This window comes from Lactuca saligna, chromosome 3 (genome assembly GCF_052625555.1).
Source record: "Lactuca saligna cultivar CGN05327 chromosome 3, ASM5262555v1, whole genome shotgun sequence".
In the NCBI taxonomy this organism is placed as follows: domain Eukaryota; kingdom Viridiplantae; phylum Streptophyta; class Magnoliopsida; order Asterales; family Asteraceae; genus Lactuca; species Lactuca saligna.
The window spans coordinates 35,382,285-35,403,828 of record NC_136419.1 but is presented as its reverse complement, the minus strand read 5'-3'; the positions used below and the strand labels follow the sequence as shown (position 1 = coordinate 35,403,828).

The 21,544-nt window shown below is 32.9% G+C and overlaps 1 protein-coding gene and 1 long non-coding RNA gene across 3 annotated transcripts; both read left to right on the top strand.

Annotated features, from left to right (window-relative positions):
* Positions 1 to 1,949: 1,949 nt before the first annotated feature.
* LOC145033538 (uncharacterized) lies at positions 1,950 to 3,156 on the top strand. 2 transcript variants are annotated; one of them, XR_013677603.1, is made up of 3 exons: positions 1,950 to 2,124; positions 2,323 to 2,390; positions 3,000 to 3,156. It is a non-coding gene; the product is annotated as an uncharacterized LOC145033538 (long non-coding RNA). The 2 variants fall into 2 exon arrangements; XR_013677604.1 differs by having other exon boundaries at positions 1,950 to 2,128.
* Positions 3,157 to 10,285: 7,129 nt separating this feature from the next.
* LOC145035231 (pentatricopeptide repeat-containing protein At2g20710, mitochondrial-like) lies at positions 10,286 to 12,290 on the top strand. Its single transcript, XM_078983811.1, has 2 exons — positions 10,286 to 10,638; positions 10,977 to 12,290. The coding sequence occupies exons 1-2, from the start codon at positions 10,348 to 10,350 to the stop codon at positions 12,138 to 12,140; spliced, it is 1,455 nt and encodes a 484-aa protein (XP_078839937.1). The 5' UTR covers positions 10,286 to 10,347; the 3' UTR covers positions 12,141 to 12,290.
* The last annotated feature ends 9,254 nt before the right edge of the window (positions 12,291 to 21,544 follow it).

Here is a 21,544-nt window from a genome sequence, read left to right as displayed (position 1 = left end):
TTGCCGGGCTTCGTCCCGATGCAGTGGGCAAGGCCCAATATGTGTTTATATGTTATTGTATGGTATGTGGTAGTTTGGGGGAGCTCACTAAGCTTCGTGCTTACAGTTTCAGTTTTGGTTTCAGGTACTTCCGCAAGCAAAGGGAAGAGCTCGGGGTGACGGCATCGCACACACCACAGCTTTAGCTTTTAGCCTGGGATTGATTTAGTTTGTTTTGATTTGACGTAGTATGATACAGTTTCCGCACAGTGTTTTCTATTATGTTGGAATACATCACGTATGGTTTTATTATATGACACTCTGATTATGGTTTTGATTATATCGAAAAACGAAATTTTTGGGTCGTATTTTTGGGTTGTTTCATTTTTTTTTAATTTTAAAAGCATATAGATAATAGGAGGATAACTATGTTATTTAAAAAAAGATATGGAATTGAATATAGATTCTTGATGTACTGGTAAAGAGTTAGAAATCAATCAACTATAGAATTAAAATATGATTATGGAAATCTGATTCCATTCAATTAATAAGCTAAATACAATGACCATAGGATTCTAGTTTCCATTTCCTTCACTTTCCTTAGGAATCCTACAAAACAAACATGCCATAAAGGGAGTCTAAAGGGAATCTTTCTGCATTTTCACATCCCTAAACAATATATTGTTGCAAAACATCCAAATGATCCAAAAAGTAGTAAGAATCACTAAAACATACCATTCCTTTTAATTCGTCTTTAAATGAGAAGTATACATTAATAACAAAAGATAGGTCGCTATCTTTTGGAGCAAAAATACCTCAAGTACAAACCTTACACCAAAAGTGCTTGCAAAAAGCAATATGGGAGAGAAACCTTCAATTTAGTTGCTTTCAAAAAGCAATATGGGAGAGAAACCTTCAATTTAGTTGCTTTCCCCTTTTCTTTTCCCCCACCCTTTCATTTCTGCCTAAGTTTGGAGATTAATTGATTGGATACTCGAGAACCATAATCTTTCCTAGGTAGAACACCTACGACCATAGATGTAACGCTCGGGTTTCAGGGCTAAGCATTTTTGTCAATGTAATAGTCTAGGTCAACTCTTGTAACTCTTTTTGAAGTAATAAAGGTGAAATATTTGAGTATTATGTGAATTATGTGTGTTTATGTGTTTATTATATAATTATAAATGTATAATTAATAAAGAATAAAACTGAGCGTCAAAATTAAAGTGTGAGATAATCCCGATATCTCTACATAAAGTTGTAGAATATGTCTCAAGGTTTCCGTGCATATAAGGAACGCCGAAATCCGAGTTATAACGAAGAAGTTATGACCCGTCGAAGTTTCACGACAGAACCGGCACGATACCGGGAAGCGTGAATAGTGAATTTATGATAGAGCGAGATTTAGCCTTAGCGATCTAAACAAAAGTCGTAGAATATGTTAAACTGAGAACATCGATAAAAAGAACGCCCAAATCTAACTTCGTATGAAGAAGTTATGAGATTTTAAACAGACCAATCATGTCCCGGCCTGTTAAAAATATAACTTTAAAAATAAAGTCAAAATTAGTCGACGGAGTTTAAACGAAAGTTGTAGAGTACATCTCCACCTACGCGTGGATATAAAGAACGTCAAAAACGGAGTTCGTATGAACGAGTTACAAATTATAATAGCATATTTACGTATAAAAATAAAGTATAAATCATGTATACGTACACATATATATACATATGTATATATCATTAGAAAGGTATCGACGATGCGGTCATTATAAGACTAATGTTGAGTTCTTTCGACATTAGTTTAGTACAAATATCATTAAATCCATTTAAAATAGTATTATAGAGGGGTGTTTAGTTGTTTATATAACTAAAAGGTCATTAAGTAATTATGGAGGGTAGTTTTTGAAAATTCAATTAGTATAAATAAGAGCCTTGGGCTCTCATATTTCTTGCACCATTCTCTTGATTCAAGAGTCTTTCTCTCCTTATCCCCCGAGCATTTCGGTCCCTCGTGATTCGACTTCTCTTTCTGTAGTTTAGTATAGTAAGGTGAGCGCTGAAGCGTTGCACGAATCTTTCTTAGAAAGATTCAGCGACGAAGTTCTGCCCCTGCAGAGCCCGACTCCTAGCTAAAACCCCCTTGTAAGTAAGTTATGCTTACCTTATTTTAATATAGCTTATATTTAAAATTAGTATTGTTATTATGAACTTATAATAAATATTTGGGCTATTATTATGCGTTATATAAGTATTTTTTTTAACGCTTATATAATAATAATAGCTAGACTATTAATTAGTCTCGGCGAATAATAGACTAAACTCTAGTGGTAATAATACTAGGTTTCATCGAAGAAAATTCTATTTAAGAAGCGAAGCGCTGTTTGAGTTCAGAATCACCACCTTTTCAAGTGAGTGCATAGTTACTTTCATCTTACACATAGATATGAAGTATTTTATATATTACGTGCTATGTGTGCATATTATCTGTATACTTGTTATCTATGCTGGATAAATGTTTTTATACAAGTTTTAAATGATTTAAACTGTATATGTTTTTTATATCTACAAAAATGTTGGGGTAAAACATGGGTAGATGTAATAAGACGATGTGTGATAAAATGATGAGAGGCCTCAATGTTGTTGTTGTTGATCCAGTCATTTAGCGGAGTATAGATGACGACCACAGACTCTTCTAGACAGTCCAGTGGAACGTTGGCAGGCTCGCAACCTGTAGGTGTTGTGAACGATGTGTTCACCGGTGTACTCCATCCCCCACATGGTTGCCTTTAGGACATTTATTGCTGAGGAATCCCCTTAGTAGTAGTGTCCGTCCCGATGATGATCCTTAGGCTAGGTCCCTTATAATAGGTGTTTAGGGACGTAAAGTGAGGATAACGGGAACGGGTAATCGGGTTATTGTTGATCCATGAAATTAATAAACTTATTTATTGTGGGTTGAAAACCCTATGTGCTCACCAGGCTCCCAAGCCTGACCCACTCAGTTTCTTGTATTACAGGTAGTGGCGCATGAGCATAGGTGTGATGTTTTGGACGAGGGATTATGGATATAGGCCTGTAGATATGAAATAATGTAGTAAGGCTTATATTGTACTGTTTATGCTTTTGATCTGTATGAACATGACATCCCAAGTCTTTTAATGAAATACATTTCTATGGAAATGCTTTTGATAAATCTTTATCATATTTTGTTTTGGGACAAATTCCGCAACACTTTCATTTAAAATGTAACTCTGATTTTTAAACAAAGCATAAACAAACCGGTCTTTTCTGATCGTGATTTTGGGGATGTCACAATAGATAGGGTTAGTTTTGTTTCACATGTATGCCCCTTTCCTTCCGAATAATGTAAGATCCTTTTGAGTTTTGAGCATGTAAAACTAAATGAGCACATGTTTCAAAATTCAACTAACTAATCGAACATAGAAATGAATGTATATCGATACCCATTTTATCAAGATTTTTCGTTGTTGGAAGTCGGTCGAACGTGATTTGTAAATATTTGTATGTGAAAATCCGATGTGAAATTATCGGAAAATTCAGATATCCAAAAATTGGATATTTGGTTTCCGGATTCAGATAGTCGTTCTCTAAATTTTTGGATATTTGGTATCTGAAATATTAATTTTTTTAATTATTCATTTGTTTCAAAATATAATAAATTGGGAAATTTATAGGGGCGTATATATAGTTTAACGACTTTACCTATGCATTTTTGTTTACTTTTTTGAGTATATTTACTTTAAAATTATTTTTAATGTAAGTTACTTAAGAAAAATTACTATACAATCCTTAAATTTTGGCTTCGTATTAATTAAGTTTCTATATTTTTTTTCTGATTAAGTTATGAATACCAGTAACAGTATTCATTTCGATTCTTTTTACCCATCAACATGTCAACCACTTTTAAAATCTATATTTTTGGTTCGAATTTTAAATTTTATTACAAATTTTGTCTAAAAATTACACTTTTGACCTAAATTTTAAAATTTTCTTATGAATTTCTCATAAATTTAGTATTTTACTTTTTTTTTTTTTTTGAAATTTAGTTTCAAATATGTTTTTTTTTTTGCTTTATAAAATTATATTTATGCCAAAAATATATTTATCACATAAAAATAGGTTTTTGTATGTTCATATATATATATATATATATATATATATATATATATATATATATATATATATATATATATATATATATATATATATATATATATATATATATATATATAGGTCCAGCTTCATTTGAGACCATTCTAATTATGTGAAACCGTGATACCAAATCTAAAAATAATTTTAAAATGCAAAATAAATAGAAAAATCCAAAAATTCTTTTTTTTTTAAATATTATTTTCGGAACTTGAATTAACTAAAAAAAATTCAAAAAAAATAAAAAATAAATCCCGTTTTTTTTTTTAAATACGTAAAATATTATAATAGAATATTACACTGTACATATTTTAAAAAATAATTTTAAAATGCAAAATAAATGGAAAAATCTAAAATTTTTTTTTTTAAATATTATTTTCTGAACTTGAATTCACTAAAAAAATAAAAATAAAAAATCCCTTTTTTTTTTAAAATACGTGAAATATTCTAATAGAATATTACGCTGTACATATTCTAAAAAATAATTTTAAAATGCAAAATAAATGGAAAAATCCAAAAATTTCTTTTTTTAAATATTATTTTCGGAACTTGAATTAACTAAAAAAATAATAAATAAATAAATAAATGCGTCTAACGGTCTCACAAAATTGGGATGTCTCACATGAACCTAACCCTATATATATATATATATATATATACATATATATATATATATATATATATATATATATATACACATACTGTTTTATTAACATCAGTATATTTATTGTTATTTTCGTTAAAACTTATAAAAATCATAAAGTATTCATACGAATTCCATTTTTAACATTTTTTATATTTACGTGTTCTTTTGACGACTACTACAACTTTCATGTTGATTATTTTAGCCAAAAAAACAAAGGATTTTCACTTTTATTTTTATAAATAATGGCTTATATATTAATATTTATAAGTAATAATTTGTATTACAACTTATTGGTTTATATTAAAATGAAAAAGTTGAAGTTGGTTATGCTAATTAGAGTTTGTTTAAAAACTAAAAACCATGTTTTCAAATAAAAAACCAAGATATTTACTAAAATAACAAACTTTTAACATAAAAAACTAAGATATTTACAAAAATAATTTTTGATATGTTATTCGCTTTCGAATTATATAGGTGGACAAACAAAAATAGTTTTTTCATCCTATGTGAAAATAATATTTGATATGTTATTAGTTTTTGAAATATATAGGTGCACAAATTGTAATAGCCCAAAAATTTCAACAAATTTAAGAATTTCAAAATCGACTCATTTATTAATAAAAGTGTTTCAAAATCTCACCAAAAGACCAAGCTTGACCAAATTGGACCTTGACTAAATACCTCAAGATGAAGTCTCTAAACTCTGAAATCACCATATCTGCTCCTCCTTCAGCCTCCTCTTACCTTGGTCACCTCCTTTTTGCAATCACATCAACAAAATGATCAAAAGTGGCCTCTCCTCCCTCACAAACGCTCTAGATCTCTTATAGTCTCTCTCTGGGGTTTGGTAGCCGCAAATGACGACCCTAAGGGCCTTTAAATAGGTACCAAACCCGAGAAATTAGGGTTTCATTAAACAGCGTGGACTTGCCGAGTCCGGTCATGAACCCGGATGAGAATTTGCGACCCTACTCGGCAAGTCTAAGCACCAACTCGCTGAGTCCCTCTACAAACTCCAAAATAAATGAATAAAATAATATACCTGGGAATCCGGATGTTACATTAAGACTTTCCGAACAAAATTTCAAAATTCATAAAAGCCCAAATTAATACTTTACCGAAATATCCCTTGGCACCAAAAAACAGACCGAACTCACGAATCATCCAAATTACATTACCCACACCCATATAGGTCTAAATATCTTTTCCTGAAAGGCTCTAAGCCTGATGATACTTGGTTTTCGGGTAACCACCCCCACATAGGAAAGAATTTGGAACAGTGCGTTACACAAACAAAAATATGTTTTTTTTATGTGAAATAATGTTTTTTTTTTAATTATGTAAAAATATGTTTTTTTGGTATAAAACATATTTTCACATAAAAAACCTCCTGAGTGAAAAACCTTTTGGACCAAATTTATACAAAAAAATATATTTTTCACAGATAAAAAACATTTCTTTTAACAAAAAAAATTGTAAAAAAAGTTATTATATAGAAAAAAAGGCTTTTTACGTGAATTTTTTTTTGTAAATATATGTTTTTATAAAGTAAAAATAACATATTTGAAACAAAATTTTGAAAAAACACATTTAAAAAAATTAAATTTAGGATGAATTTGTAACAAAAATTTGAATTTTGGGTCAAAAGTGTAAACTTTTGACCAAATTTGTAATCAAATTTAAAATCTACACCAAGAGTATAAATTTTGAAAATGAATGACCTGGTATCCGGGAAAAGGGATAAAAATAAATACATTTAACGGTATTCGAGAATTAACCAGAAAAAAATATAGAAACCTAATTAAATATGAGATCAAAATGTAAAGACTTTAAACTAGATTTTTCTTTAATTGATAAGTTCATTAGTTCATGAAAAAGAAAACAATACTGGTTTATTGTTTATAGTGTTTAAGAAAACATATACTAACACTTTTTTTTTTAAAATTAAAGAAATTTCCGATTTAATATTTGAATTCGTATCCGAAATTTTGGATATAGAATATTAATATCCACTATCTAAAATTTTAAGACATTTTTGAATATTCCCACTAATATGTTTGGTTTCATTGCATTTCATAGGTTCCAAATATACTTGGAATCTACTACAACAAAAGTAGTAATATGGGATACCTCCAGAAAAGTCCCGATATTTTGGGCAAAATTTTAAGAAAGTCTTAAAATTTACTTTTTGAATAAAAAAAGTATTGAATTTTTCACCTTTTGAATAGAAAAACCAAGAAACCGGTTAATTTATTTACTTTAGCCATTTTGATCTGTTCAGCAAACCATGAGACCAAATTATTATCTTTTCGAAAATAATGGGATTTTTTTTTGCAGATTTCGTTAAAATTTTTATATAATGTATAAACATATTTTTTTACATAGCTATATCAAATTTTACGTATTTGTGTATTTATTATGTTTTTATATGTATATATTTACGTATTTTTATGTATTTATAATGTATAAATGTATTTTTTTTACTTATTTGTATGTATTTTAAACAATTTTACATATTTTTTTTATGTATTTTTATGTGTAATTTTTTATGTATTATGTATTTATATGTATTATGTATTTTTTAAGCTTTTTATATAGATGTTTATGTATTTTAAATGTATAAACATATTTTTTACGTATTTACATCTATTTTTTAGTATTTTACATATTTTTTATGTATTACGTATTTATGTATTCTTTTAAGTGTTTTATATAGATGTTTTTATATATTTATGTATTTTAAATGTATAGACGTATTGTTTTACGTATTTATATATATATATATATATATATATATATATATATATATATATATATAACTATTTTACATATTTTTTGTGTTTTTTTTATGTATTATGTATTTATATGTATTTTTGCATATTTATGTATTCTTTTAGTTTTCTTATATAGATTTTTATGTATTTTTATGTATATTAAATGTTTAATAGTACTATTTTAACATGTTTATATATATTTTACGTAAAAATAATACACTTTAACATTTAATGTACATAAAAATACATAAACAACTATATAAGAAAACTAAAAAAATACACAAATACGCAAAATTATATATAAATACATAATACATAAAAACACACAAAAAATATATGTAAAGTACTTAAAAAATACATATAAAAAAGTAAACAATACGTTTATACACTTAAAATACATAAATATCTATATAAAAAGATTTAAAAAATACATAAATACGTAAAAATATATAAAAATACATATAAATACATAATATATAAAAATAACACATAAAAATACATAAAAAATATGTAAAATGGTTAAAATACATATAAATAAGTAAAAAAAATACGTTTATACATTTAAAATACATAAAAATACGTAAATATATAATTATAAAAATATAAAAAATATAAAAATACGTAAAACTAGATATAGATATGTAAAAAATATGTTTATACATTATATAAAAATTTTGACGAAATCTGCAAAAAAGTCCTTTTATTTTCGAAAAATTAATAATTTGGTCCCATGACCTGCTGAACAGGTCAAAAAGGACTAAAATGAATAAATTAGCCGGTTTCTTGAGCTTTTATATTCAAAATGTGAAAAAATCAGGACTTTTTTATTCAAAAAATAAAATTTATTAAAAATTTGCCCAAAATATCGAGATTTTTCTGGAGATATCCCGTGGTAATATCAAGATCATGAGAACCGAAGATCAAGTGTTCTAAAATTCTTGTTATGTGTAGGGTCTTATTTTACAAGTACGACATCGGGACACCATGTTTGATGGTTTGGTCCCATTGAAGCTTGATTCTACTATAAGGTTAAAGAAAGTAGTAACACTCCTAGCACCTTGTTGCATCAGCTTTTTGAGTGTCACATCATTTTTCTCAATTTAACACCTAATCTTGGTATTTGATAGGAAGTGGTAACACTCCTAACATTTCAATTTTTTTTTTCTAATTTAATTAAATTACTTTATTTTAATACACAAACATTTTTTATGCACAAAAATTAATCAAATTTTAATTTTTCAAACCACCAACAATTAATATAATATAAAATATATTTTTAAAAATACAAACATTTCATATTAAATTAAAAAATTTACAATAAATTACAACTCAAAATACTTAGAAATACGATTTAATAATTCAAACCACGCAAACATGACTTAACATTGATAGACACGACTTAATACCTAGAAACAAGACTTATATAGTACATAAAAAACACACTTCATAACAAAATCACATTTCATAAAAGAACACACTAAAGCAACGGGTCTTCCTCTGAAAATTGGCTTTCCAATTCGTCTTCTGGTGACATATTTAGATTAAAACCGTCCATCGTCCAAAGATAATTGGTCAAATGACGACAAAGATCAGTATGTATTTTTGCACTATTGATTACCCTCATTCTTTGGCATTAAAATCAGTCATCCATTTTAGCAATATGATCAAATACACTCGGACCAATCACAACCCCAATCCTTTCTCTTTCTTCGAGCCAAACAGCTAACGAATTGGGTTTAGCGAGCCCCCTAACGAGCGTTAGGGGGCGGTGCTATCTTCTTAATAGCGAGCGTAGCGAGTGCTTAGCAGCCGACCACTCCATTCAGTCTAAGAAGAGTCTCACATTCATTTCTCTTTTCCTTCTAATTTTGACTGTTCATATAGTTAAAAAACAATTTTTTAACCTCATGTAGATCCTAATTTAATGTCTTAACATTTCTACCAATTCTTCTATATTTCTGTCTTATTAATACAATCTTCTACATAATATAATTTCCATTTATTTTCAACCATAGTAGACCCACATAATCATTAAATTATTCAACCCTAATATTCGAATATAAAAATGCTTGATTTACTAATTTAAACACACTACTCACGTAAACACTTTTCCATCTAGGGAAAAAGTGGTTTTTCATCATTATTATGCAATTTTTAAAGTTTCAACCTTAAATTAGTGAAAACATTTAATCATTATTTATTTTTATTTAGTAAGCTAAATCTTTTAAAATTAATAATTATTATTTTTATCAAACAATATATAAAAGATGAGACCACATGCTCTAAAGATTTTTCCAACAAATTAGGAAGAATAAATGGTGAACAAGAATTTCCCAACTAGATCACATGGAAGTGGAGGGAATGGATACCGTCATACCGGGTGGGATTTTTAATTTTCCAAAAATATGTAATCGACAAAATATGTAAAAAAAATCATAAAGATCATTTGAAGGAAAAAAAATTATAACGACAAAACTTGCAAATTATTCTAAACAAAGAAAAAATTTAATTATTTTATACATCAAAAAATAACAAATTTCACTACCACTAAAATTATTATATTTTTAGTAATCTAATGTTTTAGTTAACAGAAACTAGAAAGAGATAAATTTAACAAAACTAGAATATTTTAGGGTCATAAACGTGTGTAAGACCAATATTAAAGGACTGTAATGTAAATTTCACTGAAGTCGTAAAACCCTAAACCCTAAAATCAGTGTAAATCAGCGAAAATTTCGAATCCTTTCACTACTCTCTCAACCAATCTCTCTGTGCATGATCATGATGATGATGGCGTTGCTTCGATCCTGTAAATCATCAAAAGGTTACATTTCCATTTCTAGGGGTTTGTTTTACTCGACTGAAACAAGCATCATCCAGGAGAAGCCAATTCCTAAGAAGAATGACAATCTGTACAGGAGGATTTCACCCGTCGGGGATCCTAACGCTTCGATGATACCAATACTCGAGCAGTGGGAAAAAGAAGGTAAATCCGTCAAAATCGAGCAGCTCATTGTCATAATCAAAAGCCTCCGGAAGTTCAATCGATACACCCACGCTCTCCAGGTTCGTGTATACTGTAGCTTCCTCAAATTCGCGAATGTTAACCATTGATTCTCATGCTATTTTCTCCTAATCAAATCAATTTTCGAGAACTGGTTTCAAAAATCATCGAGATTCAAGTATATCAACTTCCAATTGTTATGTCCAAAAGTTCATTTCCTCCTGCTACTTGTATTTCCCAAATGTGGTTATAGATCCTCGGATCATTGAAGCATTACGATATTTTATTCTCATTTCAAAAAATCAAATGCTGAGTATTACTTAGTAGAAATCGATTCAGATCCACTTCTCTCATTTATCTGTGATCAAACATTGTTACAATCAACTCTTTCTAATGGCAGCTTTCAGAATGGATGTCCAAAAAAAGGACAAAACTTCACCCAGCAGGTTTTGCAGTTCACTTGGATCTACTATCAAGAGTCGAAGGCGTAGAACAAGCTGAAAACTATTTCAACACCATTCCAGACGAAGTAAAGAATTTCCAAGTCTATGGCGCCCTTTTAAACTGCTACTCCAGTACAAAATCACTAGAAAAAGCAGAATCCCTCTCAGAAAAGATGAAGCAAATGGGAATGATGACAACACTTTCATACAACTCAATGCTTAATCTCTACAAAAAAACTGGAGACATCAAAAAGCTAGACGAAACCTATCAAGAAATGATAGAAACAGGTATTTCATGTGATAAACCAACTTTCTACATCCGATTAAGCGCATACGCCTCTCTCCCCAACATTGAAGCAATGGAAAAAGTTCTTAAAAGAATGGAAGAAAGCTCTACACTTACAGTTGACTGGAACGCTTACATCATCGCCTCGGGTGGGTATTCAAAATCCAATAAACCAGAAAAATCCTATGAAATGTTACAGAAATCAGAAGGGTATATCCGTGGGAACTCCAAAGGGGCAGCTTGGGAAATTCTTATTCGAATGTACGCGTCTCTAGGTAAAAAAGATGATGTGTATAGAATATGGAATTTATACAAATCCTCATGGAGTAAAGTATACAATCGGGGCTATTCATCTGTGATTTATGCTTTAGTGAAATTGGATGACATTGATGGAGCTGAGAAGATGTTGACCGAATGGGAATCTCAAAACTTGTCTTTTGACTTTAGGATACCGAATATGGTTATTGGTGGGTATTGTAAGAAGGGTATTTTGGGGAAAGCGGAAAAGTATGTTGAGCGGGTTGTGGGGATGGGGAAGGTGGCTCCGGCGAGCACGTGGTGGTTGTTTGTGGCGGCGTATGTTAGGGAGGGTGAGATGGAGAAGGCGGTGGAGGTGTTGAGAAAGTGTGTGGTGGCGGAGGATAAAAGGGGGTGTAGATTGGATCAAGATGTGTTTGAGAAATGTGTGGAGTATTTGAAAGGGAAAGGGGAATTGGAATTGGTGGGAGAGATTGAGAGGAGTTTTGAAGGTAGGATTCGTGTTCCACGGATTTTGGATGGGAACGAAGGAGCGGAATCGCAAGATTTTGATGAAATTGAAGAGAGTAATCGGTGATGGAATTGAATTCCGATTCCATGGTGATAAATGTAGTAGATGATTAGGTTTGTTAAGAATCGAATTAAAGAAAAAGGTTTGTTATGATGAATGAAGCTTGAATGTAAGGAACTAAATTCAAAAGCTACCGGCTATTTTTGTCTGAGTATATTTTATGAGTATATTTTAGTGAAATTGTTTTTTTATTATTCATTTATTTAAGATTAGAAGTTACCAAAGTTACATAAATGGTAGACAAAGTTACATAAATGGTCCTTATGGCATGAAGGGCAAATGGGTCATTTCACAAAGAATTTAACTAAAAAAGTTAATACTTTAGCCAAAAGGATTGGCTTTGCAAGATTTTGAAACCACAAGGACTATCTATGCATAAAATTTGTCATAAGGACCAAAGTTGGTCAATTATGTCAACCACAAGGACCATATATGTAATTTTGTCTTTGTTTAAAGATTAGAAGTTGCCAAAAAATTATAAGCTTTTTTCGTAAAGAATTTTCCATGTTATGGTTTATGTTTGTATATGTTGTTATCTAGATATAAAAAAAGTCGTGGATTTGGGTCTAGGGTTTTTTCTTCTTATAAGGGCTAAGATTATTTACACCATGGTGGAGGCCCATATCGCATAGCGCTCTTCTCAATTTAAACCCACGAAATATAAATTGTTTTACAAACCCAATGTTGACTAACAAAAGTGACCGAGTAAAGAACGAATAAAAACTAGTTAAAAAAAAAAAAAAAAAAAAAAAAATGATTCAAAGGACAAACAATAAGCTACATGAGCATGGTATACAAATTTATCATGTAAATGTGGGTGGAGAGGATAATATCGTATAAAAGATGTTTAAAAGTATTTTTTAGCTTTTCAATTCAATCTTATCATTTGGTCTATTGTAGTAGTAAGAAGTGATCATTTCAAATGAGAGCTTATATAGATTCAAGCCTCTTAGTAGACATAAATGGTATTTAAGAATAACTTTAGATAGTTTAATTTGTCATTTAAAAAAAAAACAAAATATAATAAAAAAATGCATTTTAATATTCATAATCAGAACTTTAGTAAAAGAAAAAAAAATCTAAAATACATACAACATATTTAAAAGGCTAAGGTTGCGTTTAGTTACGGAAAAACAACTTTCATTTTCCATTTTTTGTTTTCCTTTTTCGATTTTCGTTTTTCTTTTTCATTTTTCATTGAAAAATTTGGAAGACGCGTTTAGTTAAACATATTCATTTCTCATTTTCAATTTTAAAAAATTAGAAAACATGTTTAAATATATAATTTTCTATCGGTTTTCATTTTTAGAAAACGGTAGCGGTGGTAGGGTGTGGGTGGGGGCGGTGACGATAGCGGGTCGGCGGCGGTGGTGGTGATGATAGGAGATGGTGGTGGCGGCGACAATTGTGTCAGTAATGGTGATGGCGGCGACAGCGGTGGTGGTGGTAATAGTGACGGGTTAGTGGTGGTGGTGGTGGTGGTGATGTTGATGGTAAGTCGGTGATTGTGGTGGTGGTGTTAGGTGGGTGGGGGTGCGAGTGTGTGTGTTTATGTATGTGTTTGTGGAGGTAGACGTAGGTTTGTGTGTCTAGGTGTGTGTGTCTGTGAGGGTGGGGTGGGGGTAGGTGTGGGTGTGTGGGTGGGTGTATGTTTGTGGGGGTGTGGATGGGTATGTGTCTGAGTGTGTTTGTGTGTGTATGGGTATGTATGTGTGTGTGTTTGTGGGTTGGTGTGTGTATGGGTGGGTATGTATGTGTGTGTTTGTGGGTTGGTGTGTGTGTGCGTGGGTGAGTATGTATGTGGGTGTGTGTTTGTGTGTGTGTGGGTGCGTTGGTGGGTATGTATGTGTGTGTGTGTTTGTAGGTGTGTGTGTGGGTATGTATGTGTGTGTGGGGGGTATGTATGTATGTGTGTGTTTGTGGGTTGGTGTGTGTGTGGGGGGGGGGGGAGGGTATGTATGTGTCTGTGTGGGTGTGTGGGTGGGTATGCGTGACATCTTCAAATTTGACGGCCAGAAAAGACCGATTTGTTTATGCTTTGTTTTTAAAATCAGAGTAATATTTTAAAGAAAACAGTTGCGGAATTTGTTCCCAAAACAAGATATGATAATAACTTATCAAAACATTTCTCAAAGAAAATATATTTTCATTTAATAATAAAACCTCAGGATGTCATGTTCCGATACAAACATATAAGCATAAACAGAGCTTACATTCAATTACACTAATGATTTATATCTCCTTTAAATCTCTCTGTGTAATATGTCTTCATATTAATACCTGTGATACAAAGAAAACTGAGTGGGTTAGGCTTGGGAGCCTGGTGAGCATATAGGGTTTTCATCCCACAATGTTATATCATATATTTATAAATATAGAACATCCAAACTTGTACAATTTCACCATATAAAGGAAACTCTTATCCCACCCCATCGATCCTCACAACGACACGATCTAAACTCTCGTATCTAAAATTTTCATCTTTACCTGATCCTTACTCACGGATCTAAAACTATCATCTTCACCCGATCCATACTCACGGATCTAAAACTAACCTTTTCACCTGATCCATACTCACGGATCTAAAACTAACCTCCTGATCTGATCCATACTCCTGGATCAATAATTGTACCCAATCCATACTCCCGGAACAGGGACAATTAACTATACCTTAATCTTGATCTGATCCATACTCCCGGATCAATAACTGTGCCCAATCCATACTCCCGGACTAGGTACAATTAACTTAGTCTTAATCCATATCCCCGGACTAATAACAAGTTTTATCTCTTTACCTGATCCATACTCCCAGATCTAAAACTAACCTCTTGGTCTAATCCATACTCATGGATCTAAAACTAATCTCTTGATCTCATTATCCAACTCATCCTTTTATCACACACCAACTATCTCATCTACCCATGTTCTACCCAACATATTTGTAGATATAAAATACATATACAATTTAACTCATTTAAAAACTATATAAAACATCCATTCCACACCCATCTCAAATAAAACAAAACAATATATAAACACATAGCACATATTTTATAACAAGTACTTAATATTTATGTGTTAGGAGAAAGTAACCACACACTCACTTGATTAGAAGATGATCGGACAACACAACGGCTTGTAGAAGTAGTATTCTTTGGTAGATCTGGAAGATCTTCACAAAAACCGGGCTCATCGTGGGCAGAGCTTCTGCTCGGGAATCGCACTTCTCGGGATCTTCGAGGCTTCGATACTTGCTTCGGGTCTTGGGAATGATACCGGGGCTTCGGGATATTTCTTGCACGAAAAACGATGCAAAACGCGAGAGAAAGAGAAGAAATGAGCAAAGAAACTCGGCAGCCTCGACTTCCTTTTATAGGGGCTGGTACCTTTGATTACGCTGGGCGTAATCTTAGGTATGCTGGGCGTAACCTGGATAAGCTCGATGACTCCCCACCTTTGGATAATATCCAGATTTTTATTTAAATTACATACTTTAATTATTTAATAAACTTCAAAAATTCATATCTTCCTCATACGAGCTTCGGTTTTGACGTTCTTTATATCCCCGCGTAGGTGAGACTACGATCTACAACTTTTGTTTAGACTCTGTCGGCTAGTTTTGAATTTATTTTTATTATATTATTTTAGTAAGCCGGGACAGGAAAACTCCGTTATAAATTCATAACTTCTTCATCCGACGTGCGTTTTCGCCTATTTTTTTTTATCGTTTCACTACAATTGACGAGATCTTCGATTCTCGTTTAGATTGTTAGGCTAAAAACCGCTCGATCTCAAATCGAGTATTCGGGCTGCATACCGCTAAGTCGAAACTTAGAAAAATCATAACTTCCTCATACGAAGTCAGATTTTGACGTTCTTTTTATGCATGCTCATGGTTTAATGAACTCTACGACTTTTATTTAGATTGCTAAGGCTAAATATCACTCTAACGTAAATTCACTTTTTACGTCATTCAGCGTCGTGTCAGTTCTGTCGCGAAACTTCAACATGTTATAACTTCTTCGTTATAACTCGGATTTCGGCGTTCTTTTTATGCACAGAAACCTTGTAACATATACTATAACTTAGTTAAGATTATTCATTCTAAATAATCTTTCATCAAAAATTTATTTTTAACGCCTATTAACTCTAAATTGAGTAGCCCGGATCTACGGGTGTTACAGTTATCTCCCCCTTAGGATGATTACGTCCCGGAATCATCAACGAAATAGGACTTGCATAATGATTCCACTTGTTATTTCTTCATCCTAGGTAATTACCGTAACTTGTATGTTTCCTCGAAAGAGTATTTAACTCTATGGCTTTCTTGACCACAGACGATGCTCAATCTTGCATCTGCTTATTGTACTATGTTATACTTTAAATCATAACCTTAGAGTTACCAAATAAGTCCTTATTTTGGACTCCTTCTTCTTCTTAGGATAAATACTTTCCTTTATCTATTGTAACAGATCGATGGGTCATGTTCTAATGACCTCTCATCACATGATGCAACGCTTTAACTCAAGTCCCTTAGTGTAAAATTCCAAAATGGAATATACCTTCCTTCATATTCTAATGTGATATATTCACATTTCAGCATGTAGCATTTATACCTGAAAACTTCTTTTAACAACGAGCGTTATACTATCAACCGAATTAATTTCAACCTTCTGACTTATGTCAGATGTTACTTCGAACTTGGTTCTCTGAACCACGTAACATACCCACCGTAGCCAGACTCAATTTGAATATGACTACTAGGGTCGGAATAACAATCATCTTACTAGTCACTACTGAAACAAAGGTAATGACACACTTGAACAAAACGGAATCAATTACTACCTTCTTGGTAACCTTGTGACTTTCCCTGATCCAAGTACGAGTCCTGTGCTTCCGTTAGTATATGCATCCACCACCTTTCACACCTACTCATACTCGTCCCAAGTATTGTCCCGCAGTCGACCAAGTCACCATACAAGAAAATCACATAATCATTCAACATATCAGATAAAAAAACTAGGGTTTATATTATTTCTTGAAACGGTTACAAAAAGGTTCAAGTTCACCCTATACTACGCCTCTAGTAGGCTACACTTCCTGATACAGACTTTATATATTGATATGAAGTCTTCAACATTGAATCCTCACATTGTTTTCTGCTTCATCGAGGATCATGTGGAATGCTCTTGGCTTTGGTGGTGCATTTGGCCTTATAGCCTCTTCTCTTCTTGGGCAGTTTTGCTTGAAGTGCCCTTCTTCGCCACACTTAAAGTAGACTTCTCTTTTGTTTGGGCATTTGTTGGCGTAATGACCAGCCTTCCCGCATTTGAAGCAGGTCATTTCTTTAGAGCATTCCCCAATGTGCTTCCTTTTGTACTTGTCACACTATTGTGCTCCTTCTTCGATCTTCTTCGAATCAGACTTCGAAAATTTTCTCTTCTCATCGAACCTTGAAGATCCTTCCATCTTTCTTTTCTCACCCACCTCGTTTCTCTCCAGACCCCTTTCCTTTAACTGGGTCTCCACATTTTTTGCTGCTCGGACTGCTGTCTTCAAAGTAGTTGCCATCTTGACCATTGGGCCAAAGTCGGCAGGCAGTCCATTTGCAAACCTCTCAATTTTTGAGAGTTCAGTTGGCACTAAGTATGGAAATAACTTCATCTTTTCGGTAAATGCAGTAGCATAATAATCAATGCTTAATTTACCTTTCTTCAGGTTCTGGAATTCATTGTTCAAATCAATCAGATCTATCTCTGAGCAGTACTGCATCTTTAATTGCTCCAGGAATGATTCCCAAGACATCCTCAGGGCTTCCCCTCGAGGCATCATATATGCCAGTAACTTCCACCAGCTCAAGACTCCGGTCTTCAGTTGTCTAACTACAAAGACAGTCTTCTGTTTGTTGCTACAGTCTCAACTCTCAAACACCATCTCCATTTCGGAGATCCAGTCCATAATCTCAACAGGCTTTGGGCTTCCAGAAAGACTTGGCGGCTTGGCGCCCAAGAATTTTTTATACATACGCCCATCCCTGTTTCTTTCCCTTTCCGGGTCATTCCTTTCTGCCACTGGGGTTCTACTTGCCCAACAGTCCCACTGGAGTTACCTCCTACCGACGGCCCTCCATTCACTTCGAGCTCTTCCACTTGAAGTGACAATTCCTCACGATTCTATTGGAGTAATCACCTTGTCTCCTCCATTTGGCGATCCAACATCATCTGCATCATCGCTTGCACCCCAACCATCGTCAATTGGTTCTGGTGTTGTTGCTACAACAGGTGCTTGCTCAATCACAGGTGGTTGGTTCCTGTCTTCGTTCACGTTTCCAACTCCACTTCTGGTTCTTACCATTTTTGATCTACACACCAAATATGGTGAATTCAGATCCTCAATCACAATAGATAATTAAATCATCCTTATCACTCCAAAACGTTTACATGCTAGTTCTAATATCGTAGCCGTACGCTTAGAATCCTAAACACATAAGGTTTCCAGATCCGGTCGGCAATAGACCATAGATCCGAACAAATAATAACATCAATATAGCTATCACACAAAACATTTAGCACATAAAAGCATTTTAGGCATCATTCCTAAAATAAACTAGTGCTTGTGTCAATTTAGGTGTACTACCTAACATATTTTAGACACACTCCTCACAATAATTACTTAGCATTCTAAGTTTAAGTTTAGAAATTTCCTACAAATTCCTAGTTCGTTTAAACTAATTCTCTGATACCAACTGTGACATCCCCAAATTTCACGGCCAGAAAAGACAGATTTTTTATGCTTTGTTTTTAAAATCAGAGTAATCTTTTAAAGAAAATAGTTACGGAATTTGTTCCCAAAACAAGATATGATAATAACTTATCAAAACATTTCTCAAATTGAATGTATTTTCATTTAATAATAAAACCTCGGGATGTCATGTTCCGATACAGACATATAAGCATAGACAGAACTTACATTCAATTACACTAATGATTTATATCTCCTTTAAATCTCTTTGTGTAATATGTCTTCGTATTAATACCTGTGATACAAAGAAAACTAAGTGGGTCAGGCTTGGGAGCTTGGTGGGCATATAGGGTTTTCATCCCACAATGTTATATCATATATTTATAAATATAGAACATCAAAACTTGTACAATTTCACCATATAAAGGCAACTCTTGTCCCACCTCATCGATTCTCACAACGACACAATCTAAACTCTCGTATCTAAAATTTTCCTCTTTACCTAATCCTTACTCACAGATCTAAAACTATCATCTTCACCCGATCCATACTCACGGATCTAAAACTAACATTTTCACCTGATCCATACTCACGGATCTAAAACTAACCTCCTGATCTAATCCATACTCCCGGATCAAATATTGTACCAAATTCATACTCCCGCAACAGGGACAATTAACTATACCTTAATCTTGATCTGATCCATACTCCCGGATCAATAATTGTGCCCAATCCATACTCCCGGACTAGGTACAATTAACTTAGTCTTAATCCATATCCCCGGACTAATAACAAGTTTTATCTCTTTACCTGATCCATACTCCCAGATCTAAAACTAACCTCTTGGTCTAATCCATACTCATGGATCTAAAACTAGCCTCTTGATCTCATTATCCAACTCATCCTTTTATCACACACCAACTATCTCATCTACCCATGTTCTACCCAACATATTTGTAGATATAAAATACATATACTATTTAACTCATTTAAAAACTATATAAAACATCCATTCCACACTCATGTCAAATAAAACACAACAATATATAAACACATAGCACGTATTTTATAACAAATACTTCATATTTATGTGTTAGGAGAAAGTAACCACACACTCACTTGATTTGAAGATGATCGGACAGCACTATGGCTTGTAGAAGTAGTATTCTTCGGTAGATCTGGAAGATCTTCACAAAAACCGGGCTCCTCGCGGGTAGAGCTTCGGCTTGGGAATCGCACTTCTCGGGATCTTCGGGGCTTCGAGACTTGCTTTGGGTCTCGGGAATGATACCGGGGCTTCGGGATATTTCTTGTACGAAAAACGATGCAAAAACACGAGAGAGAGGGAAGAAATAAGCAAAGAAACTCGGCAGCCTCGACTTCCTTTTATAGGGGCTGGAACCTTCGATTACGCTAAGCGTAATCTTAGGTACGTTGGGTGTAACCTGGATTAGCCCAGTGACTCCCCCCTTTGGATAATATCCAATTTTTATTTAAATTAAATACTTTAATTATTTAATAAACTTCAAAAATTCATATCTTTCTCATACGAGCTTCGTTTTCGACGTTCTTTATATCCCTGCGTAGGTGAGACTACGATCTACAACTTTTGTTTAGACTCCATCGGCTAATTTTGAATTTATTTTTATTATATTATTTTAGTAGGCCGGGACAGGAAAACTCCGTTATAAATTCATAACTTCTTCATCCGACGTGCGTTTTCGCCTATCTTTTTATCGTTTCACTACAATTGACGAGATCTTCGATTCTCGTTTAGATTGTTAGGCTAAAAACCGCTCGATCTCAAATCGAGTATTCGGGCTGCATACCGCTAAGTCGAAACTTAGAAAAATCATAACTTCCTCATACGAAGTCAGATTCTGACGTTCTTTTTATGCACGCTCATGGTTCAGCGTCGTGACGGTTCTGTCGCGAAACTTCAACAGGTCATAACTTCTTCGTTATAACTCGGATTTCGGTGTTCTTTATATGCACAGAAACCTTGTAACATATACTATAACTTAGTTAATATTATTCATTGTAAATAATCTTTCATCAAAAATTCATTTTTGATGCTTATTATCTCTAAATTGACTAGCCCGGATCTACGGACGTTACAATATGTATGTGTGTGTGGGGGGTGCATTGGTAGGTATGTATGTGTGTGTGTGTGTTTGTATGTATGTGTGTATGTGTGTTTGTGGGTTGGTGTGTGTGTGTGCGGTTGGTTGTGTGGGGGTGGGTATGTATGTCTGTGTGTGTGTGGGGGGGGGGGGGGGAGTATGTATGTGTGTGTGGGTGGGTAGGTGGGGGGTATTAAGGTGAGGGTAGGTAGAGGTAGATGGGGGTGGGAGTGAGTGTGTGTTTATATTTTAGAAAAAATTTGGAATTAAAAAAACGTGAAAAACAATGATTATTAGTTTTCCAAAAATTTTCCAACTTCTTTGTAATTTTAGAAAACGGAAAATTTTCATTTTTCGTGAAAAATTTAAAAAAATAGACGAACTAAACACGTTTTCAAAATTTTCATTTTTCTTTGGAATTTTTTTCCAGAAAACAGCTTATTTTTCCGCATCTAAAACGTACCCTAAATTTTTTAACTCCGTAGTAGAGGCCCATAGCGTTCTTCTCAATCTCAACCAGTGAAACATAAATTGTTTTTTACAAAA

Coding starts and splice junctions, on each gene's coding strand:
- LOC145035231 (XM_078983811.1), top strand. CDS start 10,348: ATGATCATGATGATGATGGCGTTGCTTCGATCCTGTAAATCATCAAAA. Junction 10,639..10,976: donor GATACACCCACGCTCTCCAG/GTTCGTGTATAC, acceptor TTCTAATGGCAG/CTTTCAGAATGGATGTCCAA.